At 36.5% G+C, this 25,573-nt stretch overlaps 1 protein-coding gene across 9 annotated transcripts in view; it reads left to right on the top strand.

Annotated features, from left to right (window-relative positions):
• CACNA1D (calcium voltage-gated channel subunit alpha1 D) overlaps positions 1-25,573 on the top strand; it is a 168,952-nt gene that overhangs the window by 47,624 nt on the left and 95,755 nt on the right. For all 9 annotated transcript variants that reach the window (XM_054281153.1, XM_054281157.1, XM_054281156.1 and 6 more), the window contains exons 4-7: positions 14,464-14,603; positions 17,640-17,782; positions 19,178-19,330; positions 20,143-20,339. In XM_054281153.1, the coding sequence (XP_054137128.1) occupies positions 14,464-14,603; positions 17,640-17,782; positions 19,178-19,330; positions 20,143-20,339 (633 nt within the window). The remainder of the gene's footprint in view (positions 1-14,463; positions 14,604-17,639; positions 17,783-19,177; positions 19,331-20,142; positions 20,340-25,573) is intronic.

The following is a 25,573-nucleotide window of genomic DNA, read 5'->3' as shown; positions in this document are numbered from 1 at the left end:
TTATAGGTAAGAAGAATAAGCATAATATGACTTTTTATTGCAGTGAGGTCATGTGTTTGTTGTTTTGGTGTTTCAGGTCATTCAGCAAACATTTACTGCAGGGCTCACAGCAATGTTTTGTGTATCTCTACACCAAATGCTACTGTAGGAAATTGCACAATTGCTGGATGCCTCAACAAAATTAAATGACATTGTCAGACAACAGAAAAATTGGTCTCTGAAAGAAACAATTTTATTTATACCTGAAGGGTTGTGTTCTGTGATAGACAGTGAGTCTGGAGTCTTTCAACATTGATTCTTCAAAAATTCATAAACTCATCTAATTTATTTGGTTTCAGTAGCATTATTACTGAGTTATACCAAAGGAAATCAAACAACTGATTTTCTTGTGGCGTTATGATCAATTTCGAATAATTGTGACTTTAAGACTAAGTTGCCTTTCAAAAAATATTATTTTTCCAAGCTATTATGGGAATGAATCTGTCCCCCTATTTTTATTTCTTTATTACATAATTCTGAGAATCATCAATGAAACTTTCTATCATTAATATTATCAGTTGTTGTTGTGAGTGAATGAAAATTTATATTTTGTGTTCTCATAAGGATCTGTTAGAAAAAAACCCAAACCCTAAGCTTTTAATTCTGAGTTAAGATACCACCAGGAGAAAACCCAGGTTCTTGGTCAACCCAACCAAAACAAACCAAAGAAACCCAGATTATTGTTTGGTTGGCAAGCACATTGTACTTTTGCCAGTCTGTTTTTACACTGCACTTCTTCTTCAGCATCTTTCATCTTTTAACTATAATTCAGGATAAACTAAGTGTGCAGATTAAAAGCTTTCCACTTTCTGTACACTGTGTTAATTATGGAGGGCACATGCATTCAGTGCTTTCAAGGGCCTTCTTCAGGTGTGTAGCTTTGTTAAATAGGGATCAAAAGATTTAGACTTACATGCCATAACCCCCCTGATAACTGGTTAATATTTATAAAGGAAATGGTGTCCTAGTTGAATTATCAGGTTTGAAATATACAGTCATGTTGAGAAAGGAGGTCATTCGCTGGCATGTCAGTATGGAATTTAACTGTTTCAAAATAAGTACATGGTTTAGTGTGGGGCTTTATGATTCCTAAATCATAATATATGTAAGTATTAGAAAGAAATTAGTGCATGTAGTCCAGAGGGCCATTATGGAGTGTGTTGTATTTTACTTACTGTTTTAGAATATGGTTTATATGTATTTATAACTTAAGAACTGTTTTTGTTTCCAAAATATCCAGATTTCAGGTCATAATTTTTTTCAGGTCAAATCTGTAGGATTTTTGGAGATCAGGGTAATTATAGTTATTGTTACATACTTTTCTGTGAGATGACTTTATCACCAGGCACCAGACAGAATTTGTTGCTGGTGTTTTTGTGTGTTTTTAGCTTAAAAAAACCGATAAACCCAAAACAAACCACAAAACCAGCCAAACATAAAAAAGTTGAGATACTTAAAAAGGATGTGAACTAAGCCATGTAATATGGCTGAATTTCCCTGAAGGAGGAGGAAGGTGTCAGTTACGATTAATGTGAACAACATTTATGGCCCTGGAGATGTGACCTCTCGTTACAGTAAATGTGACAGCATGAATTACTTTCAATTACAGTGAACTACATTCAGCTACATTAGTTCTGACGCACCTCACTGGGAGAATGTTGCTGTGGTAGCTTTAACCAAAATAAAAAAAAGGCAAAACTTCTGAGTGCAAATGTGTGTGTCACTTGAGCAGAGCCATTGGGTTCTGACTGCGACGTATTCTTGCCTCAGGTTTTACACACTTCTATTACATCATTTGTTATTTCCACTGGCACTTTCAGGTTTATGCCTTGGGTGCTGGAGAATATGAAAACCACCTTTTAAATATGCCGTGTATAATAAATGTAAATGCAGAATTATTTTTTTAAACAAGATTAGGTGAATTATCCTTTTTATTTTCATTTGACAGTAACCTGCATGATTACTTGGAATGGTAAGTGGGCCCTATCTGTCAGCATGTCCAACATGTCCCATTTTGTATGGCATAACTATGTTTTAATCTTTATTACAACTATGAATTTATTGGTACAAATTAAATATATCGTATCACAGGATATTTATCACTTGACAGAAGCAGTTCTTATAATGTCACTACTTTTTCCTTCAAGGTTCAATTATCATGCTTCAGTTTCTACCTCTAAGCTTTCACAAAAAATAAAAGATGCCCAGGGCAGAAGTCAACCTTTCACTTTTGCTACAGAGGAGATGCCATCTATTTCATGCTGTGCTAAGTATTCCATCGAAACACGAGTAAAACAGTGCCTTTGGCAAATCATAAATTAGAAATAGCACTAAGCAAAGGAAATACTTAATTAAAGCATTTTTTTGCACTTTGAGGACTTTATTTGCAGAGTACTGGGCATTTTTTGTGCAGAGATGAAGACCCTCTTTTCAAATTTGAGGCACTGGTGTTGGAGTCAGAGTAGAAAACTTGTGACTTCAAATTGTCAATTCACAGAAGGAAACAAAAAATGGTGGTTGCTGACTCCAAAGTGATTCCAAATTAAGCTTGTGGAGTGTAAATTGCTGTTAGTCCTCCTCCCATGTTAAGGACTAATTTTCAGACCTTCATTTTTCCAATATTTTACTGGACATTCAATGTGTAGTGGTGGATTGTGAAAATATTTCTAAGTGTTTCAGTGGTCATTTTAAAAACCAATGTGCAGTATAAAGTGGCTCCCATATGTCATCAGCTCCCAGGCCATTAAGATGCAAAGATTTGTATTTTAGTTACACTCACTGAAATAGAATCTAATAATTTTTAGAGCTGTCTTCAAATCACTGAAACTAGTGTCACTGACACTATAGAATAGTGAATAATAGAATAATTCTAGAATAATAGAATCACTGAATTAGTGGGAGACTAATAGAATTTTCAGTTCAGCTCTTCTGGCTGTGAAATATCTTTACTTAGGCAATCAAATTACCTTGAATCCTGTGTCCAGTTTTGGCCCCCTCATTTCAAAAGGAGATTGAGCCAGTGGAGTGTGTCCAGAGAAGGGCAGTGGAGCTGGGGAAGGGTCTAGAAAGTCCTACAAGGACTTACCCGGTTGTTTAGTCTGGAGAAAAGGAGGCTCAGGGGTCCTTCCCACTCTGTACAACTCCCTTAGAAGAGATTGTTGTCCTCTACCAAATCTCAATAGAAAGGACAAGATGAAATGGCCGTTTAATTGTGTCAGGAAAGGTTCCCATTAAATATTAGGGGGAAAATCACTGAAAGAGTGCTTATGCTTTGGAAGAGGCTACTCAGGGAGGTGGTGGAGAGACATCTGGAAGGTGTTCAAGAGACATCTGGAAGTGGCACTTGGGGATATGGTCCAGGGATGATTATGATGGTGGTGGGTTGATATTTGAACCAGGTGATCTTGAAGGTCTCTTCCAACCTTGATGATTCCATGACCTTCAGTAAATGCATGGTTTTTAAATTATGTGCATATAACTGGAAGAGAAAAAAAAAATATTTGTTTTTGGCTCTTGGTCTCTGGCATTTTTATCTGATCAAAAGAATGTATTTTTTTCTTCTTGCCTATTTGAAGGTTCTTTAGGAGAGAAAGCCTAATTTTTCTAAAAGGGAGGTAATGGATCTTGTTTCATGTAATTACTTTGAAGAACAATGTTTGTACATGTGCTTTAGGGGCCATTCCACTGAATAGATGGGTGAAAAAATCCCAGGGACTATGGCATTCTATGTCAGCTGGAAAGCAGTTTTATAGGTGGAAGAAAAGCAAGTGTTGGTGTACTCAAACTATCTTATAGTCATAACAGAAGTGAACTTGAAGCAGTGACAGAGCACTTAGGAATATATTGTTGTGGACAGTGAGTTCTCTGGAAATCAAAACTGATATTCCAGATAGGGGAATAAATTAAAACAGGCTTAGATGCAGTTCAGATGGGAATAATAATAAAATAATCTTCTTGATCAAGTGCTCTGTGTGGAGAAGTGGAAAATGAAATAAGACATTCAGAACCTAAATACATCTCCTGGGATGCCAAATGGTATGGGAATGAAAGGAAGAAAATGATTTTGCATTGTAACTTAGAGATTACAAAGATGCACTTAGAAACATTTGCAGAATCTGGAACTGTAATTGTAGCAGGCACTGGAGGGACCCTAAATTATGTTGGCTACATTCCACAAGATAGAGGGAAAACTGATTCATCCATAAAGAAACAAGAAATGTGGCTTTAGGGCAGGCAGACTTATATTTTACTTTCTATCAGGAGTTGAAGATTTTTATCACTAAGGTTTGATCTGTAGATCAGAGGAAATGAACAAAAATGTTTCCTGCTTTATTCAGGTGTAGCAGTTTCCACTGAGCCAAGTTTTCCTGATACCTTAGCAGTGGATGTCAGTAGTATTCCATGGCTTTCTTTTTTTCAATATTGGTACATTTAGGGTTACTTTGAATGCTTTTCTACCATGGTTAGAATGAAGAAAACAGGAAAGCTTCATGGTGGTGCTATTAGCAGAGAAACCATCTAAATGCTTGACTTTTTAATGGATTTTCATAAGAGTTGGATCAGTGTTGTACCTGAGCACTGCTGAAATTAAAGCTGGTATATCATGGGTCATGTTTGTAGACTGGATACAAATTGCTGGTTTAGCTGTGCTATTTTTTAAACTTTTCTTGCAATGCCTCTATATTTATAGAGAGCCATTCCACCTTTTAATATTTCTTGTCCAAGAGCTCTGTGTTTGCAGTAGAGCAAAGGTCTTCCATTGAATACTGTCATGGCAAAAGAGCACATTTCCCTTGCATTTTCTTTACAGATCCTCATTTTCTTTGTTGTTATGGAACAGCCAGAGCAATCTAATTCTCAGATGTGCAATGAAAATGTTTCTATGTTCACTTAGCCTTGTGTTCAAGATGGAAGAATTTAGAGGGCTTTCCTTTCATAATTGTCCAAATACTTAGTGGATACACAAAATGGGAATATTCCTGCATTTTATTGCTGCAGGGAAATACCAAGTTCTATAGCCAAATTACATTTCTCATGTCTGGAATTTACAATGAGATAGTCTTTCAAAAAAAAGTCTTTTATTAGTGTGTTATTTAATTTTTTGACTATGAAATAAATTCTTTATTAAAGAGTTACCTCAAGCTTGTGGCTCAAAAACTACCACAGGAGAAGAAAACTGCAAAGGACAACTTGTTCAGCAACTGAGACACTCAAAGATAAAGTTGTGTTTTAACATTTTCATGGCTACTGCAGACCATTCTCCTGTCAGTTTGGATAAATGCATTTTTTTGGTTCCCCACATTGTTGTTCTGGGCAGCATCTACCAGGAATATTCTATCCTGTCTTCTCTTTTAGTTGAAAATGTATTTCATCAGCAACATTGCTGTTGACATTTCTGTAGTTTATGGCTTCTAGTGCTCTGGCAGGTTGTGTGCTCATAAATAATGCAATCTTTCCAGATTTGTTGGAGTGATTTTTAGTGCAGTACTTTGTTTTACCTGTTAAGAAATATATAGAGTAAATCAAAGTCTATCTAAGGAGTTAAGAAATTCTTTCTAAAAGAAAATAATTGTGAAGAGGTAGTAGAGTGAGCAGCATGTAGTTCTCAGAGAGGCATTAGATATTTCACACTGGAACTTATTTAGCAATCAAACCTTCCTCTCAGTATGGAATCATCATTTCCACATTGTGTATTGCATTCAGTGTCTTCTGTATGAAATTCTAGTGCTGAGCTGATGTTAGGATGCATTAAGAAGGAGTCAGAACTAAATAAAAATTTCTCTGAAGAAATTTCTTAACACTGTTATACCAATATAAGGGATCCACATTCTCTAGTACATTTTAAAGCCCTTGAAATTTTTTGAAATAATATTTTAATTCTGTAGCCAGTCCTGATACAGATAGCCAGTCTTGGTAATGAAAGTTGACTACCGTCCAAAAGCAGAGGTTTGAACAAAATATTCTTGGTGCTGCTGGTTTGCAGGGGCAATGGTAGACCACAAGTGTAGGATGTAGCTCACAGATTGACCACTGGTCTGGGGCTCTTCTGTTTCAAACTTGAGAAGGATGATTAGAAAAATTCCAGTTAAGTACCAGGCCTCACCATGTCCTCCCTTTGTACTCACCTCAAGGTCAGAGCAGGACATGGGGTATATAGTATATTTGAGTTTTTGAAAACTTTGTTGGTGGGAAATGGTCAAACCATTTCCACCGTGATAAAAACCAACCAACAAAGAAACCTCACAAAACCAAACAAATGAAACAAACTGAAACCAAACCTCACCAAATGAAATTATTGAGCCTTATATAATGCAAATTTCTACCCTACTAAAGGTGTTTAGGAAAACAAACTGTCTCATTGGGTATGTTCTTAACAAATCATTCTGTAGTTCTTAAACTGACAAAAGCAAAGAGCTGATGGAGTCATATATCTGGCAGATTAATGAGCAAAGCATTGTGATGAAATTATTCTATCAATTTTGTCCAGTTCTTTTGTAATGAAAGTGGAAATTAGATTTGCAGTCAGATGAATAAATCAAGGGAAAAAACACCTACTCAAGGAATGTCATTGTTCTGTTCCCTGGCTGACACTACCAGTGCAGAACAGAACTACAGACCCAATCTGTTCTCCATATTGTTTTAATGTTTCACTTTATTTTTTTTTACATAAAGTCCTTGACATTCTTAAAACACAGCACTGGATCATTATAGAGCTGTGAATGAATATGTAACACACAAAAAACCCTGACCTGTTTGGTCTTCTCCCTTTCTTTCCATTTGGGAGGCCATACTCCTTCAGAGCCACTTGGAATTGTTGCTCTGTTGGGACATTCTTGCTTTGGCAGCTCACCTACAGAAAAGCTGAATGCAGAGTGACCAGGACTGGTGTGAGAGCCACTCCTGTGCATTTCAGGATTGTATTGGTCAAAGAAGTAATTACATGGGTTGGAAAAACTGGGAAAAAATGGGCATTGTTTGTGGGTAGGTTTAAATTCAGGCTATTGCAGCATCACTGGAGTAGTTAAGTTTTTGTGATATCTGAAAGTTTTTATGGCAGCATTTTAAGAAGCATGTAAGTGGTATCAGTATGTGCTTTTGAAGTATGATTTGCAAAAACATACAGGAAGACCTCACACAGGAATATATTTTAAGTAAATCTTTTTTTTCATCTGTTTCATAGTGAAATGCCAAAATAATTGCAGTTTGATGTGATTGGTGAAATTTTGGTCTGTAGTTTTCTCTTTTAAGGAAAAATAATTTTTGTAGCTTCTGGAGTTGTTTTGGGATTTTTTTAACCTACCTTGCACTAAATTCAGTAGAGGATTTAATACTGTCAGTGCTCCTGCCTGTTTTCTGCTCATAAGTTTCTGCATGGTCAGAATGAATTTATAAGGATTACAAAATTCTCTTGATTTCTAAATGTTCAGAATTTTAATATGTTCTCTAAAGTATCTGAGACCTATGAATATTCTCATACCCTGGTTTCTGCCCAAAACCTGGTATCTTCTAAACAAAGAAAATTTATAGTAGGTATCAATGTATATTTAACATTAGTGCTGTTTTATGATTAGATGTAGGTTTAATTCACCACTTGACACTGATTATATTCAACTATGTTAGGAAAATGATGAGGCCATGTGCCAGTATACACAAATATTCTCTTCTACTTATTGGGCTGGCCTTGTTTTCCTGAATGTCATCAGTTAGATGGGGGAAGAAAGACACCCAAGTAAATTGGATTTTATTCCAGGTATATTCTTTGTTGCTTAGTTGGCCAGCTTTCATTTGTGCAATTCTTTGGAATCCTGTGCTCAATCTTCAAGTGGTTTTATGACTGAAGCTCACATGTTTGTGCCTGCTGGCATTTCTACAGCCTGCCTTTTGCACCTTGCAAGAATGCAGTTATTGCCAAGTGATTGGTTTGTTTGTGGGCCCTTTCTTGATAATTTTTAAGTAGATGGTCAATTTGCAGGAGTTCAGTTTTGCTGTTGGTCATTTACTATCAAATTTTCAAAACCGCACCATTTGTCTCATTTCTTCACAGCAATAGAAGCAGAAGGGCTGTCTGTGCCTCTGTGAGGGTGTGCAAGGCAGTGCCAATAGTGGATTTAATAATTATGTACACACAGAGTGGATGTCTGTTGTTTTCCCCAGCTGTTGCTCAGCAAAGCTCTGCATTACCTGTCCCAGAGCAGAGCTCTGACTAAATATAAAGGAGGAAAAAAACAAAGAGGTTGGATTCTTTTCTATTTATGGACTGAAAATACTTAACATGTAGTAAATTGAACTTTTACATGAATAAAACCAATGTGGCTCCACACAGAAGCCTGTATTATGTATGAAAAATTCTAATTTGGATGCAACATTTTTCTCTCTGTAAAAATGGTTATTTACAGAACAGAAGTGTTTACATCTCCATTATTGTATTACAACATAAAGTGTAAAATACATATGAGAGGAAGTTACACTCAAAGATGAAATGCAGGTCTACACATTTGGAGGAAGTGATTGCAGGAAATAATGAAAAAAGTAATCAGTGTTAAATATGCTCTGCTTATTCCTCTACCTCTGGCCGTCAGAACCCGTCAGATGAAAGGAAAACTAAAACTGTTTTTGAAGCTTGAGGTTCTATTTCAGTGATGTAAGTTATTCAAATGCTCCTTCAGACTACATTGATAAAAAGGGACTTAAAGAAACTTAATTGAAGTTAATTTTAATTACGCCTCAGTGTATAGCTTGCACATCCATTTTGCTCCTTTGCTGTGCTCAGTGTCTGAGATATTCTTATTCTTTGTTCCTGCAAACACAAATGCCTGCTTGAGATTTGGGGGGTGCAACTGTTGTTAACTGTGAGCAGACCATGGGATTGTGAATCCTCAGTTCAAAAAAGATGAAAGGATTCTGTGCTCTCTTTGAAAGCAATAAAAATGTTGAATGAGATTTGTTGCTTGGCAGTGGCACCAGGAATGTGAAATCCTGTTCATTTAATATTGAACTGGTGTAAGAATGTTCTTGCTGTGTAATACCTGCTTATTTCTACTCCTAAGTATGGAGTTTGTACTTGGTGTTGACTTTCAAGTGTCAGCCTTGCCATGAGATGCACCAGCCTGAAATTCCAGAGCATCTGGGTCTGCAGTAATGTGATGGTGTCCTGTAAAGCCCCTCAAAAGACTGGAGATGTTTCTGGGCCTGATGCCAAATTCCTGCCCAATCTTGCCCTGGATTTTACATGTGTTCAATGTATTCAAACATAAGAGGTCTCATGTACATGAAATGTGCTCTTGAAGGATGGAAACAAGGCCTATTGCCCAGGCCTTTATTAAAGGAATACAATTTTGTGAACATAATGATATTTTCTGTAGTTGCTGTAGAGCAAAGCTGCACTTACAAGGACAGCAATGCAGCCATCTGACAAAGTAGAGAGCAGTGGTTGCATTCCCTCCAGTGGGTCAGGACTGATGAGAGTGTTGAAACATGGCTTATTTGGATTGATCAGGACAAGAATCCTTACAACATGTTTTTCAAACTCTCCCTCCTTGTTTGTTATGTATCTAAAGGCACAGCTAATCCAATAGTTATCTGAATTGTTGAGAGATAAATAATTCCAATTCTTCTAATGAATAGAGAGCAATTTCCATGTCTAATCTTGGTAGTACATTACTTTTAAAGTTGATGAAATAAAGGCAAGTATATGGATTTCTTTCTGCCAGGTGTATGGGTTCCATTTGTGTTTCATTTTTTGTATTGGGAAAATGCTATAACATTTTTTCACATGTGGGAATAAATAGGTTTACTTTCCTATTGTTAATTGTTACTTGTGCTGCATGTCAGAGAGGATTTTCAGAGGAATACAGCTATACAAAGTGAAAAATTAAATACTTATATTTTAAAATTCAAAACTCAAGTTACTTTTCTGTCTTGTAGATAGAGTGTTTTTCCAGTGCCAGAACTTGAAACAATGGCTGATTGTCAAAAAGATAAATGGCTTTATATGTGTTGTCCAAACATCAGTCACACAACTTATTAAACAACATCTGATTTTATTTTTTTGTTTTTGATCCCTAAAACAATAATGTCAAAGTATTTTGTGTTGTGTCTAAGCTTCAGAAAGTTGATCAGTCTGTTTAACTTGCTTACATTGAGTCACTTTATCTGCTAAGCTGTTTTTACTCTGATTCATATTTGTTACTCTCGATGCAAAAATGTATTTCTTCAGTTAAGAAATAATTCCCATCTCTGATGCTGAGGGAATAGAAATTTTAATATAGTAAGACTTAATTACCTAGCATAATAGATTAAGGTTTTGCAAATTAATGACTTCAAATTTTGAAACCATTATCTTGTGAAACATCTTAACGTAAATGCAGAATTTTGGTGTGTCACTTTCTGACATGTAACTGTAGCTTTGCATATTTCTTTCTGAGATTTTGAAAATATGAAGATAATAAATGATGACTAATGTACACCATCTGGCTGCGGTGGGGGAAAAAAAGATTTCCTGAGCAACAGGGTTTCTGCTAAGCTGATTTACTTAAAATAAGAAAGCAAATGCTTCCTTTTTTTTTCCCCTTTTTTTCCTTTTCCCTTTTTTTTGGTGAGAAAATGAGGATCTAATGATGGCACCTAAACTCATAGGGTAAGAGTGGCCTTTGTTTTGTGATTCATGATCAATACCAAAGGCAAACTGCATGGATTCCATGAGAAGGGCAGTTTATCTTATCAGTCCTGTTGCATCATATATTCAGAAAAAGATTGCTGAGACTTGAAGATTTCGAGCAGCATTAACCAAAGTGTCAGACAGCCTTGCTGGAATCAGCTGCCTGTGAGGAGAGATGACCTAGCTTTATCAAATCAGTGAACAAACAACTATTAATCTATACAGCCTCAGAATTAGATCCTTCAGAACGCAGACATATTGTTGTGCTCCATATATTCTTTAGGTTTACAGCTGTCACTTTTTTCTGCTAATTTTATCATGCAGTGTAGAAATAAATGCAATAATAGATATTAGAAATTATGTGCAAATTCTGCAATAATCTCTGCAGTTTCTTAGAACCAAACCTGCCTTATTGGTGTCTTTTAATAGATTATCTTTTGCAAGCACTCCATACATACTCCTAGGTATTTCCTTATTATTTTGTTTAACTGTCTACTTTTTTAGTGTACCTACTGCCATATTTGAACAAAATATAATTTTACCACTGTGGAGAAAAGAGACCAGATAAATGTGCGCATCATATCCTTCTAAAATTGCGGTCTTGAGTCTGTATTTTGAATTTATCTCTTACTTTTTTAGTTTTATTTCCCCAAACCAACCCTGCCTCTGCAACTCTTTCATGGATACTGAAAATTGAGTGTTATTTACTCTTGAGCAGTGGTTGCTTAAGCTCTGGATGTACAAGGTGATGTGTGGCCTACAGATGCATCAGGGCTGCAGAGGCAAAAATTGATGTCCATGGTGACCAGCAAGAAATTATCCAAGTGTGAGAAGAGACCACCAGAACCTTCCTGAGGGTGAGCAGGTTGTCAACTCTGCAGTTTGTGTGAGAACATCTGCTGGGTGCCTATTTATTAAAGAGCCAAACAGTCTGTGAGGAAAGCACAGCCTGTACTTTGTGTGCTAACCATGGGGCCAAGTCATTCATCTGGCCTCTGTGGAAAACACAGGTTGTGCTTTAAAAAGAAATAAATGAATAGAGTGTGTGAGAGCATGAAAGGGAGGAAAGCAGGAAGGAAGGGAAAATGAAACAGTGAAGTTATGGAATTGGTCTGATTTAAATGAGCACATATTTAAATTGATGTGCAACTTCCAGGTCCTTTCTCAGCCCGTATGGGTTTGGGATTATTTAAGCCAAGGTGCAGCACTTCCCATTTTTCCTTGCTGAGATTTCATGTGGCTTCTGTTGGTGCAGTTCTCAAAGTTTCTTATGATCCATCTGAGAAGTGACACACACTGATCTTGAGCCCATTGGAGGGTTTAAAAATGAGATTGTCCTACATTCCATATGGCTCTATGGAATGTTTGCAATACTGTTTAGGAAACAATAAAAACTCCTGCTTCCATAAAAGAGATGAGATAAACAGGGTGGAGACCAATACTATTTTTCAAGGATGGATGAAAAATGATAGGGCAGAGTTGTTCAGATTTGAACTGTCCTATTAAAATGAGCTGCAGGGCTGTGTGACATTAACAAAAGTTGTGTAACTTTAGCACTGAGGCTGGTGTTTAGCCCAGAGAGCAGAAAAACATTGGAATATTTTTGAAGGGGAGCACTGAAGAGCAAAGATGGTTTTTAGGATGGAATTGGTACTTTAATGGATGGAGTTAAATTACATGGTTGCCTATAAAACTCTGGACTTAGGGACCCATGAGGTTATTTTGGCTCAGAAGGTCTCATCCAGTCCTGCATTCTGTGTTCCTTTTAAGAAAAGAAGCTATTGAAATTTGGCATAAATGAAACACGTATTTTGTCTCACTATTTTTTTTTACTACTATGATTTTGATATATATTTTGCCCATAGCAAATGACAACTGTAATATTTTTGTCCTTCTTATGTTTTCATACATTATTTATCTTCCTATATCTTAGCTGCAAATTTAGCTGTATGTAGGGAGACAGAAATAGCTGTTATTGTGGAATGTGTATGTGGTAGGATTTGTTGTATTTAAGCATCTCTGAGTGTGTTTCTTAGGAATGCTGATAATTCATATTATTGTAATCTCAGTGGTGTTCTCTAGCCAAAGAGATCAGATGGATTTTGGTGCGCAAGACCTTGATATTTCTTGTGTGAGGCCACTTCACTCTTGTTATCTTGCAACTGTCCTGGCTGATTGGTGATAAATTGATCATCATTGGGTAAGTGGGAGGGACAATTTTGAAAGAAGTATTAGGAAGTTTGAGGACAAGGAGGTTTCACTGGGCTGGAAGATCTCACCCAAAATGGAAAGCAGCTGAGGAGCCTGGGATGAAGCTCCACAGTGTTCATGAAGTGTAATCAAAAGAGGGGGAAGAAGGCAGGGGTGCAGGACTGAGCTGAGCAGGAGAGGAGATCCAGGAATCCTTGTTTTGCAATGAGAGTGCCTGACCTGCCCCAGTGACCCCAGGTGCTGCTTGCTGCAGGTAAAGGCCTGGAAAGGAGTTTATTGACCAGCCTGTGCCTCTATTAAATCACCAGTGTCAGATTTATAAATGGAAATACCACATCCTATACATAATCATCCTAAGTGGCCTCTTTGGCAGCAAGAGCAATCTAACTGCCCAAATTAAAGATTTGCACATAAGAATATCAAGATCTTTGTTTAAGTTGCAAATGATTAAGGTTTGGTTTTTCCTTTGGTTGTGTATGAGAGTGCCAAGCTATGTGATAAATAAGGAATGTGTATTTTTTCATGTAACAAATAAAGATAATGTATTTTTGTGTGTAATGTTGGTGTTCTGTTTGAGTAATGATAGTAGAAGATGGTAATCCTGCCTGAGCAGTTACAGTCATGTAATGAATCTTGTATGTGATAAATGAGCAACATCATGTGTTCCTGAACAAGTTTAAAAAATGAATCATACTCTTTGTGCATTTTATTCTTGGCTGTAATATTTGAGTAGCAACAGATAACGAAAATAATGAAATGATCATATCTGAAGGTAAAAAGAACAGTTGTTAACTGCTCTGTTTTGATAGTGGTGACTTCTTCAATTTACCAAGTCAAGCATGCTAATAATGTTTTTGGGGGTTTCTTCTTTCTAGAGAATCTAGTTAGCTAAGAAAAGATATTCAGTATATAGCTCTAAAATAAAAATTTTGGTAAAATGCAGAAACTAATAGCATTTAAAAAAAACAATAAATCTGATGTTGGAGCTTCAATGATACAAGGTGGTGGTACAGTACCTTAAAATTTCTTCAAACATAATAGGGTATTTTAAAGAAATTCTGGTAATGTGGAAGGGAGAATAAGTGAATGCAAGCTTCCATATCAAGATTAAAAAGTTGCAAGACAGTGTAAAATTAAATATTAAACAATTAAAACTTTTTTAATAGTGAAAGGAAGTGTACCACTGCTTACCTTTCAAGGATATTTCCAGGGCTCTGTTCTACAGCACTTTCTGGTTATAATGAATGCAGAGAATCCTATTGACCTGGATGGGACTCTTTGCTTAAGCAAAGGTACAGTATGCTTAAATGTTTGCAGAAACAGCTTTTTTTCCTCTCATAGAATGTGAAAACAAGAAAACCTTGTGCAATTATGTAATTATAACCTTGTCAGTACAGTTATAATTAAGTGTTATGCAATTAAAACCTGTGAAATAAACTGCCACGAACGTATTTCCTTAGTCCTGATCAGTACTCACTTGTTGCAAATTGTCAATAGTAAAAAGAGCTGTTACATTTCTTGTCTTTCATTGTACTTTTTCTTTTTGTCTTCTACAGGAAAAAGTAGAATATGCCTTCCTGATAATTTTTACAGTTGAAACATTTTTGAAGATTATAGCATATGGATTATTATTACACCCCAATGCATATGTTAGAAATGGATGGAATTTATTGGATTTTGTAATAGTAATAGTAGGGTAAGTAGCTTATCTTCCATTATAAATATATTTAAACTTTTATTTACAGTGAGGTAAGTATAGGCCTGTTTGCCTGTGAGTATATTCACCAATTTCCTAAATGTTTTGAAGATTGTGTTAAACAGCTGTTTAACCAGTACTGCAAATTTTGTTTGCTAAAAGTATGCATCATCCAGAACATGGAGAACATTATTCACATATAACTTTGTGTATTGTAGCAAACACAACCTTGGCTTGCAGTATGCAATTCTAATTTCATTTTAAAATTCAAACCATATTAAGGGTTGCTTGTATTTGAAAAGGCTCAGAAATTAGAGTGTGTGCTGCTTTTAAGTTGTTACTGCATTAAGGGAAAGAAAGAGTTGCTAACTAAAGGAATTTATGGTAAAGCATTGTTAAATTTGGGCAAGTACTGTGAATATAAGAATGCCTGATTTGTAACTATTTGATTATGAGATAGTGAATGTTACTGAGAAGGTTGTATTTGGGCCAGTCCTTTGGCATGCAGGCGGTTTTGGTCCAGGACTAAAGTTTGTGTATAAATAGATCCTTCATCAGGTCAGGTCATTCTCAACAGATTGGTCCCTGTGCCTGAAGGGGAAGCTTGGTGGGCAGGTTGGAGATTATCACACACAGCTCTGCTCCCTTGCCAAGCAGTCCCTTGAATAGACCTCTTCCCTTTGGTCAAGTGACCACAGAGTTACAGTAACCCTGGAGCAGTCTAATTAACACGACCTCTATCTTTGGCTGTGTCCTAAATACATGATAACTAAAAAATTTTCCACTATTTCCTAAAACCCTCTTTATTGGAGGCTAAATGGAGTTAGGTCAAGTGCTCGCACTGAATTTGTTAAAAATATTAATAAAAAAGGACGAAATCTTATCAAATGCCTAAAATATCACAGTAAGATTAAGTCCTAATTTAAATCCAGAAGTTTGGAATATAAACTCTTGTGCAGGTTGTCAGCAGCCTGCCTGTAAGACAAGGTGGACCTTTCCTCACGTCACAAGCTGGCAGAATTGTGAGCAAGGTTTTTGTTCTTTCAGTAAGAACACAACCTGCATGATTAAGCAAGCATGAGCCCCATTTATTTAATTAATACATAGTAGTAGAGTGAAAAATTGATTTTCATATATAACCCAAGGTGGATATGGAAACACTTCTGGACTTGATTCTATTTGACTGGCTTCAATGAGAAATTTCATTAGGTATTCTAATAGCTTGAAAGAGCTGCCATGATGTCCTATATTGAATGTATTGAAATTTGCTTTCTCAGCAGAGACTGCAGCCAGTCCAATTCCATTAATCTTAATTATACCTAAGGAAACCTCTACAAGCAAAAGGGAAACACATATAGAGATGGTTTTAAAATCAAATCTTAATTAAACCTTTAAACTTTGATAAACTGTAGAGGAATATGAGTGTAAATTTCAATAAAGCAGATCAATAGTTTTATACCTTAATGGCTTTTTAGGAATGACATATGTCCTGGTTTCAGCTGGACAACAAAAAATGACAGAGCTGTAGACAGAGCTGTGAATGTGATGCTTTCTATTCTTTGTCACTTCTCTCTGTAACCCATCAGAGTATTAATTACTCTGAGTAGTCTGCTCACCTGCATGGTCTCTCATGTAATTTCCATTGATTTCTGTGAAGGAATAAGGTCCTGGTAGAGAAAGCTTTCATAGCACCTGCCCATGCCCTTTAATTTTCTGAATGTTGTATGAACTGACAGCTGAGAGGTTCTCTGAATTCAGGACTTGATTCAGAAGCCTTTTTAATAACATCTGTCTTTGAGCACAAATAGTCACTCTTGAAATCACTGAGGTGTTAGTTTTCCTGCACTTATGCTTCCAGTAAATTCTAGGGCTGAATCAGGACCTGGTGTCGGATATCTGAGTTTGGTGGAACAGTATGTGAGCTGCTGATGTTCCCTTTAACATCGGGGGAGTCTTTGGGGCTGAGTTTTTCTCTGGAGCAGAATGAAGCAGTCAAGGGATGGGTATGGACTGATGTGGGTCAGCTGCTTACTGGGGGAGGGTAAAGCCTGCAATAATCCAGTTTAGGCACCCTATTAAATAATATATGATTTCAGGCAACTATCCAGCATGACAGAGTTCTTAACCAGAGTTGTGAAAACTTTTCATGACCAAAGTAAAACCCTTCACATTTCAGGCATCCTCTACAAGTGTGAAACATTTCTCATGATTGCAAGACTCTATTAACTTGATAATCCTTTCAGGAGAAGTGCAGCTCTGCAACTACAGTCTCTGTGCAAAGGATAACACAGTTTGTGTGGTCTAGTGGCAGTCTAGAAACCCATGCATCTGAGATGGAGCTCCAAACTAAAATAAAGCTAAGATTAATTTGCATCTCAAGAACATGCATCACTTTAAATTGCTGCTAAAAGTGGGAAAACAAAATAAAAGTCTTGTCTTGCAAACTGTTCTAATGAAAGACTAATTCATTTCTGCAGGGAAAAAATACAATGTAATAAATGAGCCATCTGGGAATATATTTTTCCTCAGAGGTATTATGTGTAAGAAACAAATCTTTTTGGTGTTTTTAAATGGTGAACTCTAATTATTTTTAAAATATTCAGTTTCTTCTGACTGTATGTAGAATATTGTACTGCTGTGCCACTTAGAGTTCATATATTCCACCAAAATTAAACCAGATGGTTTCAGTTATTATCTATTTCTTCTTCTAAAGGGAAGATTAATTCTCCAAATGTTAAAGCTAAAATGTTTGAACAAAAGTGGCAAAGCAGCTTCATCTATTTAAAAATAGCAAACTGTATATATAAGCTGAATGCTAAATTATTGGAAACTGTGTGATCCTCATTCTCTAGAGGGATTATAAAGTCTTGCACTTCATAGCTGTGTCTGTCATGATTTAAAGTGTAAATATACCTCTCAGTCTGACATCTGAACAGCTTTGCAGAATGATCTGCACTTCAGCTAATTTCCAAAGTAATATCTTTGACTGCGTGGTAAAGAGATAGTGATGACCTTATCTTTCATCTCATTTTCTAGATTATTTAGTGTAATATTGGAACAATTAACCAAAGAAACAGACGGTGGCAGCCACTCAGGTGGCAAACCTGGTGGCTTTGATGTCAAAGCCCTAAGAGCCTTTCGTGTACTGCGACCTCTCCGACTCGTATCAGGAGTGCCCAGTAAGCTCTGCTCTCTGTATTTCCTTTATTTCTCTTTATTGCAGTCAGGAATGTGGCTGCTCTCATTGTTGAACTGTCTCCTTCCAGGCACTACAGACATGAGATGGGATAAAGCTGAGTTTTTGTTTTCTGGCTATGCATATAAAGTGAATTTCAAGATGAGTGATACTCTATTTCAAGTTGAACAAGGCATTGTGAATTCAGTCAGTGTATGATCTCCTTACGCAGTTCAATAAGCAGACAGGGGAATACACTTCCTTTTTAGAAGCTTTATATAAAATGTAAATTACATGTTAAAATGCAAATACACCAGAAAATTAAATTTAGATTTTTTTTAATTCTAAACCCCTGCATCTAAAAGTCTAGCTGGTCCTAAAATAGTTTATATGTTGGTAAGTGTGTGCCAGAGCACATTACACATTTTGTGTTTCCTGCCCCCTCCAATGCACATGAATGCCTTCTGTTTATCTAGCAGAGCTAAGAGATAAATTAGGAAACTTAAAAAGTAGAGCAATATTGTTTAAGAAAGCAATTGAATTTTCTGATATTTCCTGTTTTCTTTGAATGCTCTATTAATTATTGAAGCTGTTTGGGCTATACAAGGTTCACGACTTCCAGTTCAGCTCTTTCCAAGGCATTCAAAGGAAGAAAGCTGATTCTGTGTTTAATATATTGTGGACTGTTACATGGAAATGATTGATTTTTGGCAAAAGGGCTTCAGTGTGGACAGAAGCAGTCCTATGAAATGTCAGAGAGGAAGTCTATCAACTTAAAAAGAGGCATATTTTATTCTCATTGGTACTATGGCAGCTTCATTAATCTGGGATTAGATAATCTTGGTAAAGCCAAAAGTTGGATAAATATTTAATTGAAAAAAAGAAAATGGAGCAGTTTTGAAAGGGATAAATGATGTACAAATAGATTTGTTCAGATTAAAAATGTGTTTTCCCAGTTAACTATATTTTTCTCCCAGAGTAAGAAGACAGTTCTACAATTGGCTGAGTGCCCATTTTCTCAGAACTTGCTGCAAAGTTTTTGTTTTAGCACAGAACTTCTTCAATGCCATATAAATGACTTACAGGCACACACTGACTAAGTGACCTTTTTTATAAAAGCACCCACAGATTCTTGTGACACATTTCAAGCACTGACTTCTATGATATAAACTTTATTAACAGAGGAACTAATTAGACAGGAAGTTTTAGATTCTTATGAAGATTTTTATGTTAAAGGAGCATTTTGTGGTTCTGGGTAATAGATATTTTTAAAAAATCTGATAATTCCTGCATGTCTGTATCATTGAATCCTAATAATATATAATTATATAAAATTTGATAGAATAAGATACAGAAATATGAGTCATATCTTGTATCCTACTTTTTTTTTTTTTTTTAGGTTTACAAGTTGTCCTGAACTCCATTATAAAAGCCATGGTCCCCCTTCTCCATATTGCCCTTTTGGTATTGTTTGTAATCATAATCTATGCTATTATAGGATTGGAACTTTTTATTGGAAAAATGCACAAATCTTGTTTTCTTATTGATTCAGGTAAGTCATTATACTGTTGATTAAAATAAGGATTTGATGATGTTTTCTTTTAAATCTGTGGGATTTCAGTTTGAAGTAGAACTAGGGGCCAAAGCACTTAAACTGTTGTTACCCCAGTTTACACTGGTTCACAATTTTAGGTACAGTGCATTAAATGAAAAAAAAAAACCTCAATACCAAAGTCACCAAAAAATCAAACTACTTAGAGACTAGACCATGCTCTGAATAGGTTTTAATTTCTCTTATGTGTTGCTTAAGTACCAGCAGTGAAGAAAGTAAGGGTGACTACTTATAAGGGACAAATCCAGATTGTGGCAGTGTGGTGAGGAGTGGAGAGCAGTGTTCTTCCATCCAGATGAAATAATGAAGTGGAAGTGTGTGTTGTGGGAGAACTTTGTAAGAGTGAAACCATCTTAACTGGTGGCTAAAGATGCTTTTCTTTCTGCTAAGGAATGAAGACAACTTTGTGTAGGAATTAGATCCACTTTTCCTTAGTAGTCCATGTGTTGGTGCAAAGTGCCTTGAAGTGAAGTAGCAGCAGTAAAGAGGAAAAAACAATCAGCATGAGGAGCTTTTAAATTATGTATTATTACATTGTGCTTCTTTCCGCTGCTTAATTATTTTTATTAACCTGTTCTTGAGGCTGTAAGACCAGATCTGAATGAGACTAAAATCTCCAAAGCTCTGATGTGTTTCCTTTCTCAGCGTGAAATCTGGATTTATCCCACAACAGCGTTGCTATTTTCTCATGGGAAGGGGTAACTCCTGAAAGCTTGAGGACTCAGATTTGTGACTTTTGGGTGCTTTTGCAGATATTCTAGTTGAAGATGATCCAGCACCTTGTGCATTCTCAGGGAACGGCCGTCAGTGCGTCATGAACGGCACCGAATGTAAGGGTGGATGGGTTGGACCCAACGGAGGCATAACCAACTTTGACAACTTTGCATTTGCAATGCTGACTGTGTTCCAGTGTATAACCATGGAGGGATGGACTGATGTGCTCTACTGGGTGAGTTGATAAATCACTGAGGTTTGTGTGCTTTTAAACAAGCTTCTCTGTTCTAGTGGGCATTGAGCTGTGTTTCACAGTACCACCAACAGGAAATCTTGGTGAGTTTTGCAGACACAAACTCAGCTGCACACTTGTTTCAGTCACAGCCTGTTACTGGATTCCTCAGGCTAAAAGGACATTTTAGAAACAAATTTATTCATTGCTTATTTGAGTTTTTTTTTGCCTATTCCATTTGGATAAATGCAAAAGTACATTTATGTCCTTTGGACTAACATTTTTTTTTGTGTGAGCCTACAGATATTAAGTATGTCTTCACTGATTAGGCTTAAGAGCTCTGTTTTTGCAGTATTTGTGCAGAATTTTTTACCATGTTAACATAAATTAGAACAAAGCAAGCTCTCAACTGACATTGCTTGCCATGGGGACTGAAAATCATGTTCACCATTCAGAAATTACAGATTTACACGAACTATGGCCCTGATATCATCTCCATGGAAGCAGCAAAAGGTATTCAAAAACCTAACTCCCTAAATACTCACATTTAAATGCTCCTTTGGTGTAAGGTATGGTGCTTCCAGAGCCTTCTAACATCTACAACCAGCTGGATACAGACTGGGAACTGAAGGATAGAGGAAAATGAACATAGAAATTTTTAAAAGAGTCACCTAAAACCAAAGATAGACATTTCTCTGCTTAACCCCATTCCACTCTAGGTGACATGGCATTGTTCTGTGAATCTTGGAGTATCTCAATATCTGATGTGATTTGTCCAAGTGCATTCAAGTAGTCTGTGACAGAACCTTCCACAGGTGCTGAACATCAGTGAGAATATTCTGCACTACATGGTACTCAGCAGGGAGTCTTTGCTGCTATTAGGACCTTACTAAAAACCACAATTCTGACAGTCCAAATGTGAGAAAATATATATGGAGGAAGAGAAGTGATCACTGGTAAGGATCGCTGTTAGCAAGCTGTTAAAAAGGATTATCTCAAGGAGTATCTTAGTAGAACTTTAGGTGTTGTTGTTAAGAGCAGCTCTCTTTGTGAGTTTGTTGAAGTTTTTCAGGCCAAGTGGGATTATTTACTAACAATGCATCGGAGTGGAGTACTGAACACATTTAAGAATGTGGTATTACCCAGTAAATGACCACGTGATTTGATGTGAAATCAGGGTGAAATAAACTGTTGCCGAAACATATAGCACAGTGTAGTCTCAGATAAAATCTGTAATGCTGAAGTATAGAATACAGACATGTTTTTAATAGAACATCAATGTTAAAGATAATTAGGATGTTAAAACGGTATTGTTTTAGGATTCAAAGATAAAAAAAATAGCCAACTATGAATATCTTCTATTGCCTGTTATCAATAACAGAACTGGCTAGAAACACACAAACCTTCAACACTAATGAGTAACAATCATGTATGGCTACACATAGGCCTTTGTGTGATTTCCCATTGTAAAGGTTTTTCAGTTCCTTGTAATTTGCACTCCAGCTCTCTCTAATTTACTAGGACACTGTGTGAATGTAGAATTAGCATTGCTTTATGGTTTGTGTTCATGGTGACGGCAATTATTTTAATTCTTCCTGAAAAGGGAAGGTGTGCCTTGGTTATCTAGGAAAAATTACACCTTTAATATCTTTTGAGGCAAAAGTATACCCACATTTCAGGAGCTGATAATTCCTCCAACTTTTTTCAAAGAAAATGAATATAAAAGCTTTGAAGAGTTGCTGTATTTAGAATGCAATTGTTACAAAACACATAGAAACAATTTAAGTTGAGTGTCTCAGAATTAAATAATTTTTTCCCCTGGGATTTAATGCCCTAATTAATCTGCTGCCCTTTGCAGAGTCTTCAATGACAGCAGAAAAATTAAAATCATTAAGGTGGGATGTTGAGTGTTTTCAGGATCAGGCAAAATGAAAAGTATAAGAAAATTATAAACAATTGATAACTGCATGAATTGTTTTTGCTTCTTTCTCTATAAGGAGTTTCCAATGTAGAAAGTATTTACAGGTGCAGAGGTGTCACTTTTCATTTTATTACAAATGATACTGGGATTGTTAGACAGTGAAGCAAATATTTATTGACCTAGTGAAATATAATCAGAATCAGGTATTTAGGTGGCTTTGGATTTATCTTAACTGATGCCTATATAATTAAATTATGGATTCAGATCCTTTCTATCTTACAGACCAACAAGTTGCCCATTGTCAAACTGAAATTACTTGCCGAGGACAAGAGGAATGACAGTTTATGTGTTTGAATTTCATCACTGGATCAAGCTGAAGTAGATTTGGCTAAAAATTGGAAAAGATTTAATTTGAAAATTGTAAAAGCATTAGGGGGATACCAAATTGGAATAAAAGAATCTGAGGAAGCCATTTTAGCTTGATGTGCATGAGGTTTGTGGGTTGTTTTTTACTTAGAACTCTGTTATTAATACACAGACTGAGTGAATTTTATGCAAAACAAATAAAACCAAACCCACAAATATTAGAAACCGCACAAAATTCTCATTTTTCATTCGGTCACTGAGGGAACAGTGAAATAAACTTATGTATGCTTCTCTTGCTAGCAGGTGTAATGTGAGTGGGTGAAATCTGTGCAATATTTTGCATCGTGTTAAGTGGCATTCTGTCAGCAAGGATGACAGCTGAAAATGACAGCTTCCAACAGCCCTCACTGGCACAGCTTGTTATCACCTGGTTAATGACAGTAAACTGCTTGGAAAATTCTCCAAGCACCAATAATGATTTTTCTCTTGTGCATATCTATTGTGAATCAAGGCCTTGATTCTGCTGCTGCTGGGCACCCTTCAGATCATGGTGACTCATGTGGGCATCCTGCTGCTCACCAGTTTGCATCCCATCCCATGTGTCCTACTGGGTTTTGGTGTCTTAATCTGGCCTCTTCTCTCTAACTCACTTGTAACTCACTGCATTACATGGTTTATCCAAAAAAATTGTGACTCCTTAGTGCCAAGGTTTGAATTAAGAGGTTAAGGGGTGCTGTCCTTGTTCTCAGCAGCCAGTGCAGCACGTGTGCTCCCAAATTGTGTTTGTGGCTGCTCATCTGTATGTGTTCTCCACTTCTGTTGGGACCATGTTTATTCCCATTCATGGTCCCTTCTGTTTGCTCTGGAGCCCTCACTGGAGGTTTATGTTTTTGTTTTGGATCCAAGGTGCAGTCCGTGTTATCAGCCAAGTGGCAGCCTCTGTGTGCCCAAGTTTTTAACACTCTGGCTCACATTCTAAAGCTGAGAGCATAGTACTCTCTGCCTTATTTCCAATTTGTGCTAGCAAGCTGTCAGGAATTACAGAACTTGAATCTGCATTTGCATATCTGGCTCCAGATTTTTCCCATGCCTTTGAAGCATCTCGATGTATAATCTCCTAATGGCAAACACATATTTTGTAAATTGCTTTTTATTTTTAGCTGCTTCACTTGATACATGGGAGCACAGATAATAAGCAGTGATACTTGCCAGCAAAACCCCCAATTTTCCCATGAGCACCAAAATGATCACATTTAATTCTTCTTGTTTTCACCATAGTGAAGTTGACTTACTACACTTGAATAATCCAACTCTAGCTTGAATGAGAGACGGTCAGGGCCTCAGAGAAACAAAGAGGATGCTTCAAAGTTGCTTCAAAGATAGGACAAATGTATTAGTGGCTACTGAATTTTGCTGGGTTAATTTAATGGCCAGATACTGCATCATTAACCACAATTTTAAAGCTCCCCAGTTCTCTAATACTTGTCTAGAACTCTTCAGATTAATCTGAAGATTTCTGAGATTGAAGCACTCGAGCTGAAATTGCTAAATAATGGTACATTGATGTCTTACATGGTTTTGTCTATTAATACACCTACTGATATGTTAAAAAGATATTCTGTAAAGGATTCTTATTTAAAATACTCAGATCATTACTTGAAATGTCTAGGCAATCTAAAATATACCTAAAACTTTATATAAAGTTTAAGGAAAGATATGGCAGGTTTTTGTAAATATACCTTTTACTGATATGTCAATGTTAAAAAACTGTTAGTACTTTTTGCTAATAACATATATTATCATCAAAGAAATTCTTCATTCATTGTTCCTCTGCTTTTATAACAAAAAAGGGTGCAGTTAAGCACCTCTCTCCTGTTTAAGAAATTGAGCTTTAAATCCTCCAATATACTCCTTGAAACATTTTAGAACATCTGAAAAAAGTCCATTATTTCTGTAACACAGACTGTTCAGGCTGCACTGCACTCTTGTGTATGTCTGCCTGCACTTTTGCACAAGTGTCTGCACAGCTAGTGTATTAATGTCAATCAGATCAGGTCAGGAGCTCAATCTCTACTCCTTTTAGAATTCTTCTACTCAAGAATATTTAAGGGTGGAATCAGATATAGTGTACTTGAAATCAGCTGATGTGCAGCCAGAGATATTTCCTAAACACAAACAAATGTTTTACAAATACATATCACACAAGAAAATCCCTTGGCTCATGCACAAAATGTATAAATAGGCTAGAAACTAAAAAACTGCAAAATATGTTTCAAGTATTACCAAAACTGTCATCAGAGTGCTGGCAAGGAATCTCCTAAAAATATCTTTCCAAAAATATGACCAAGAGTCAAATAAGCCAGAATAGTCTAGAACTCTGAATTGAATGATTTAATAAGTGGGAATCAACTACTTATGGTGATTTAAGCCATGTTAGTCCCATTCCACCTGCAGAAAGAAAAGGCATTTTCCTGCATCCAAGCAATATTTTTCAGCAATTAATTTCAGCTTATTGTCTGAGAGAAGTCAAAGCATGCTTCACAGCTTTTTTTCCATTTGTAAATCAGTTGCAGATATTTAGCAATGTAAAAACTGTGGGGAATTGTGCCTGAAAAATCTTAGATAATACTCCTGCCTTTTCCTCTTATGTACGTAGGGAAAGCTTAGTGCTGTTCTGCTGGCATTGCTCAGCACCACTCACAGGTCATCTGAGGGAGGCTCTGGAGTGAAACAAGTCAGCTCATCCCCAGAGGCATCCATGTGCTGCTTGCACAGAGCTCCCAGCCCTTCATGACCACATAGCAGAAAGTTAACACATGATGTGCAGCTGGAGACAGAGCGATAGAAATTTTGACTGACAGCATTAATATAGTGCATAAATCTCCCTAAAGAGCCAGGGATTGCAGGCAGAATTTCTTCTGTTTGAGTGTTAACTACTTGAATCTGGTTT

This window comes from Melozone crissalis, unplaced genomic scaffold (assembly GCF_028551555.1).
Source record: "Melozone crissalis strain CALT ecotype California unplaced genomic scaffold, PUWL_Pcris_2 ptg000029l_1, whole genome shotgun sequence".
Lineage (NCBI taxonomy): Eukaryota > Metazoa > Chordata > Aves > Passeriformes > Passerellidae > Melozone > Melozone crissalis.
This window is presented reverse-complemented; position numbering and strand designations above follow the sequence as displayed.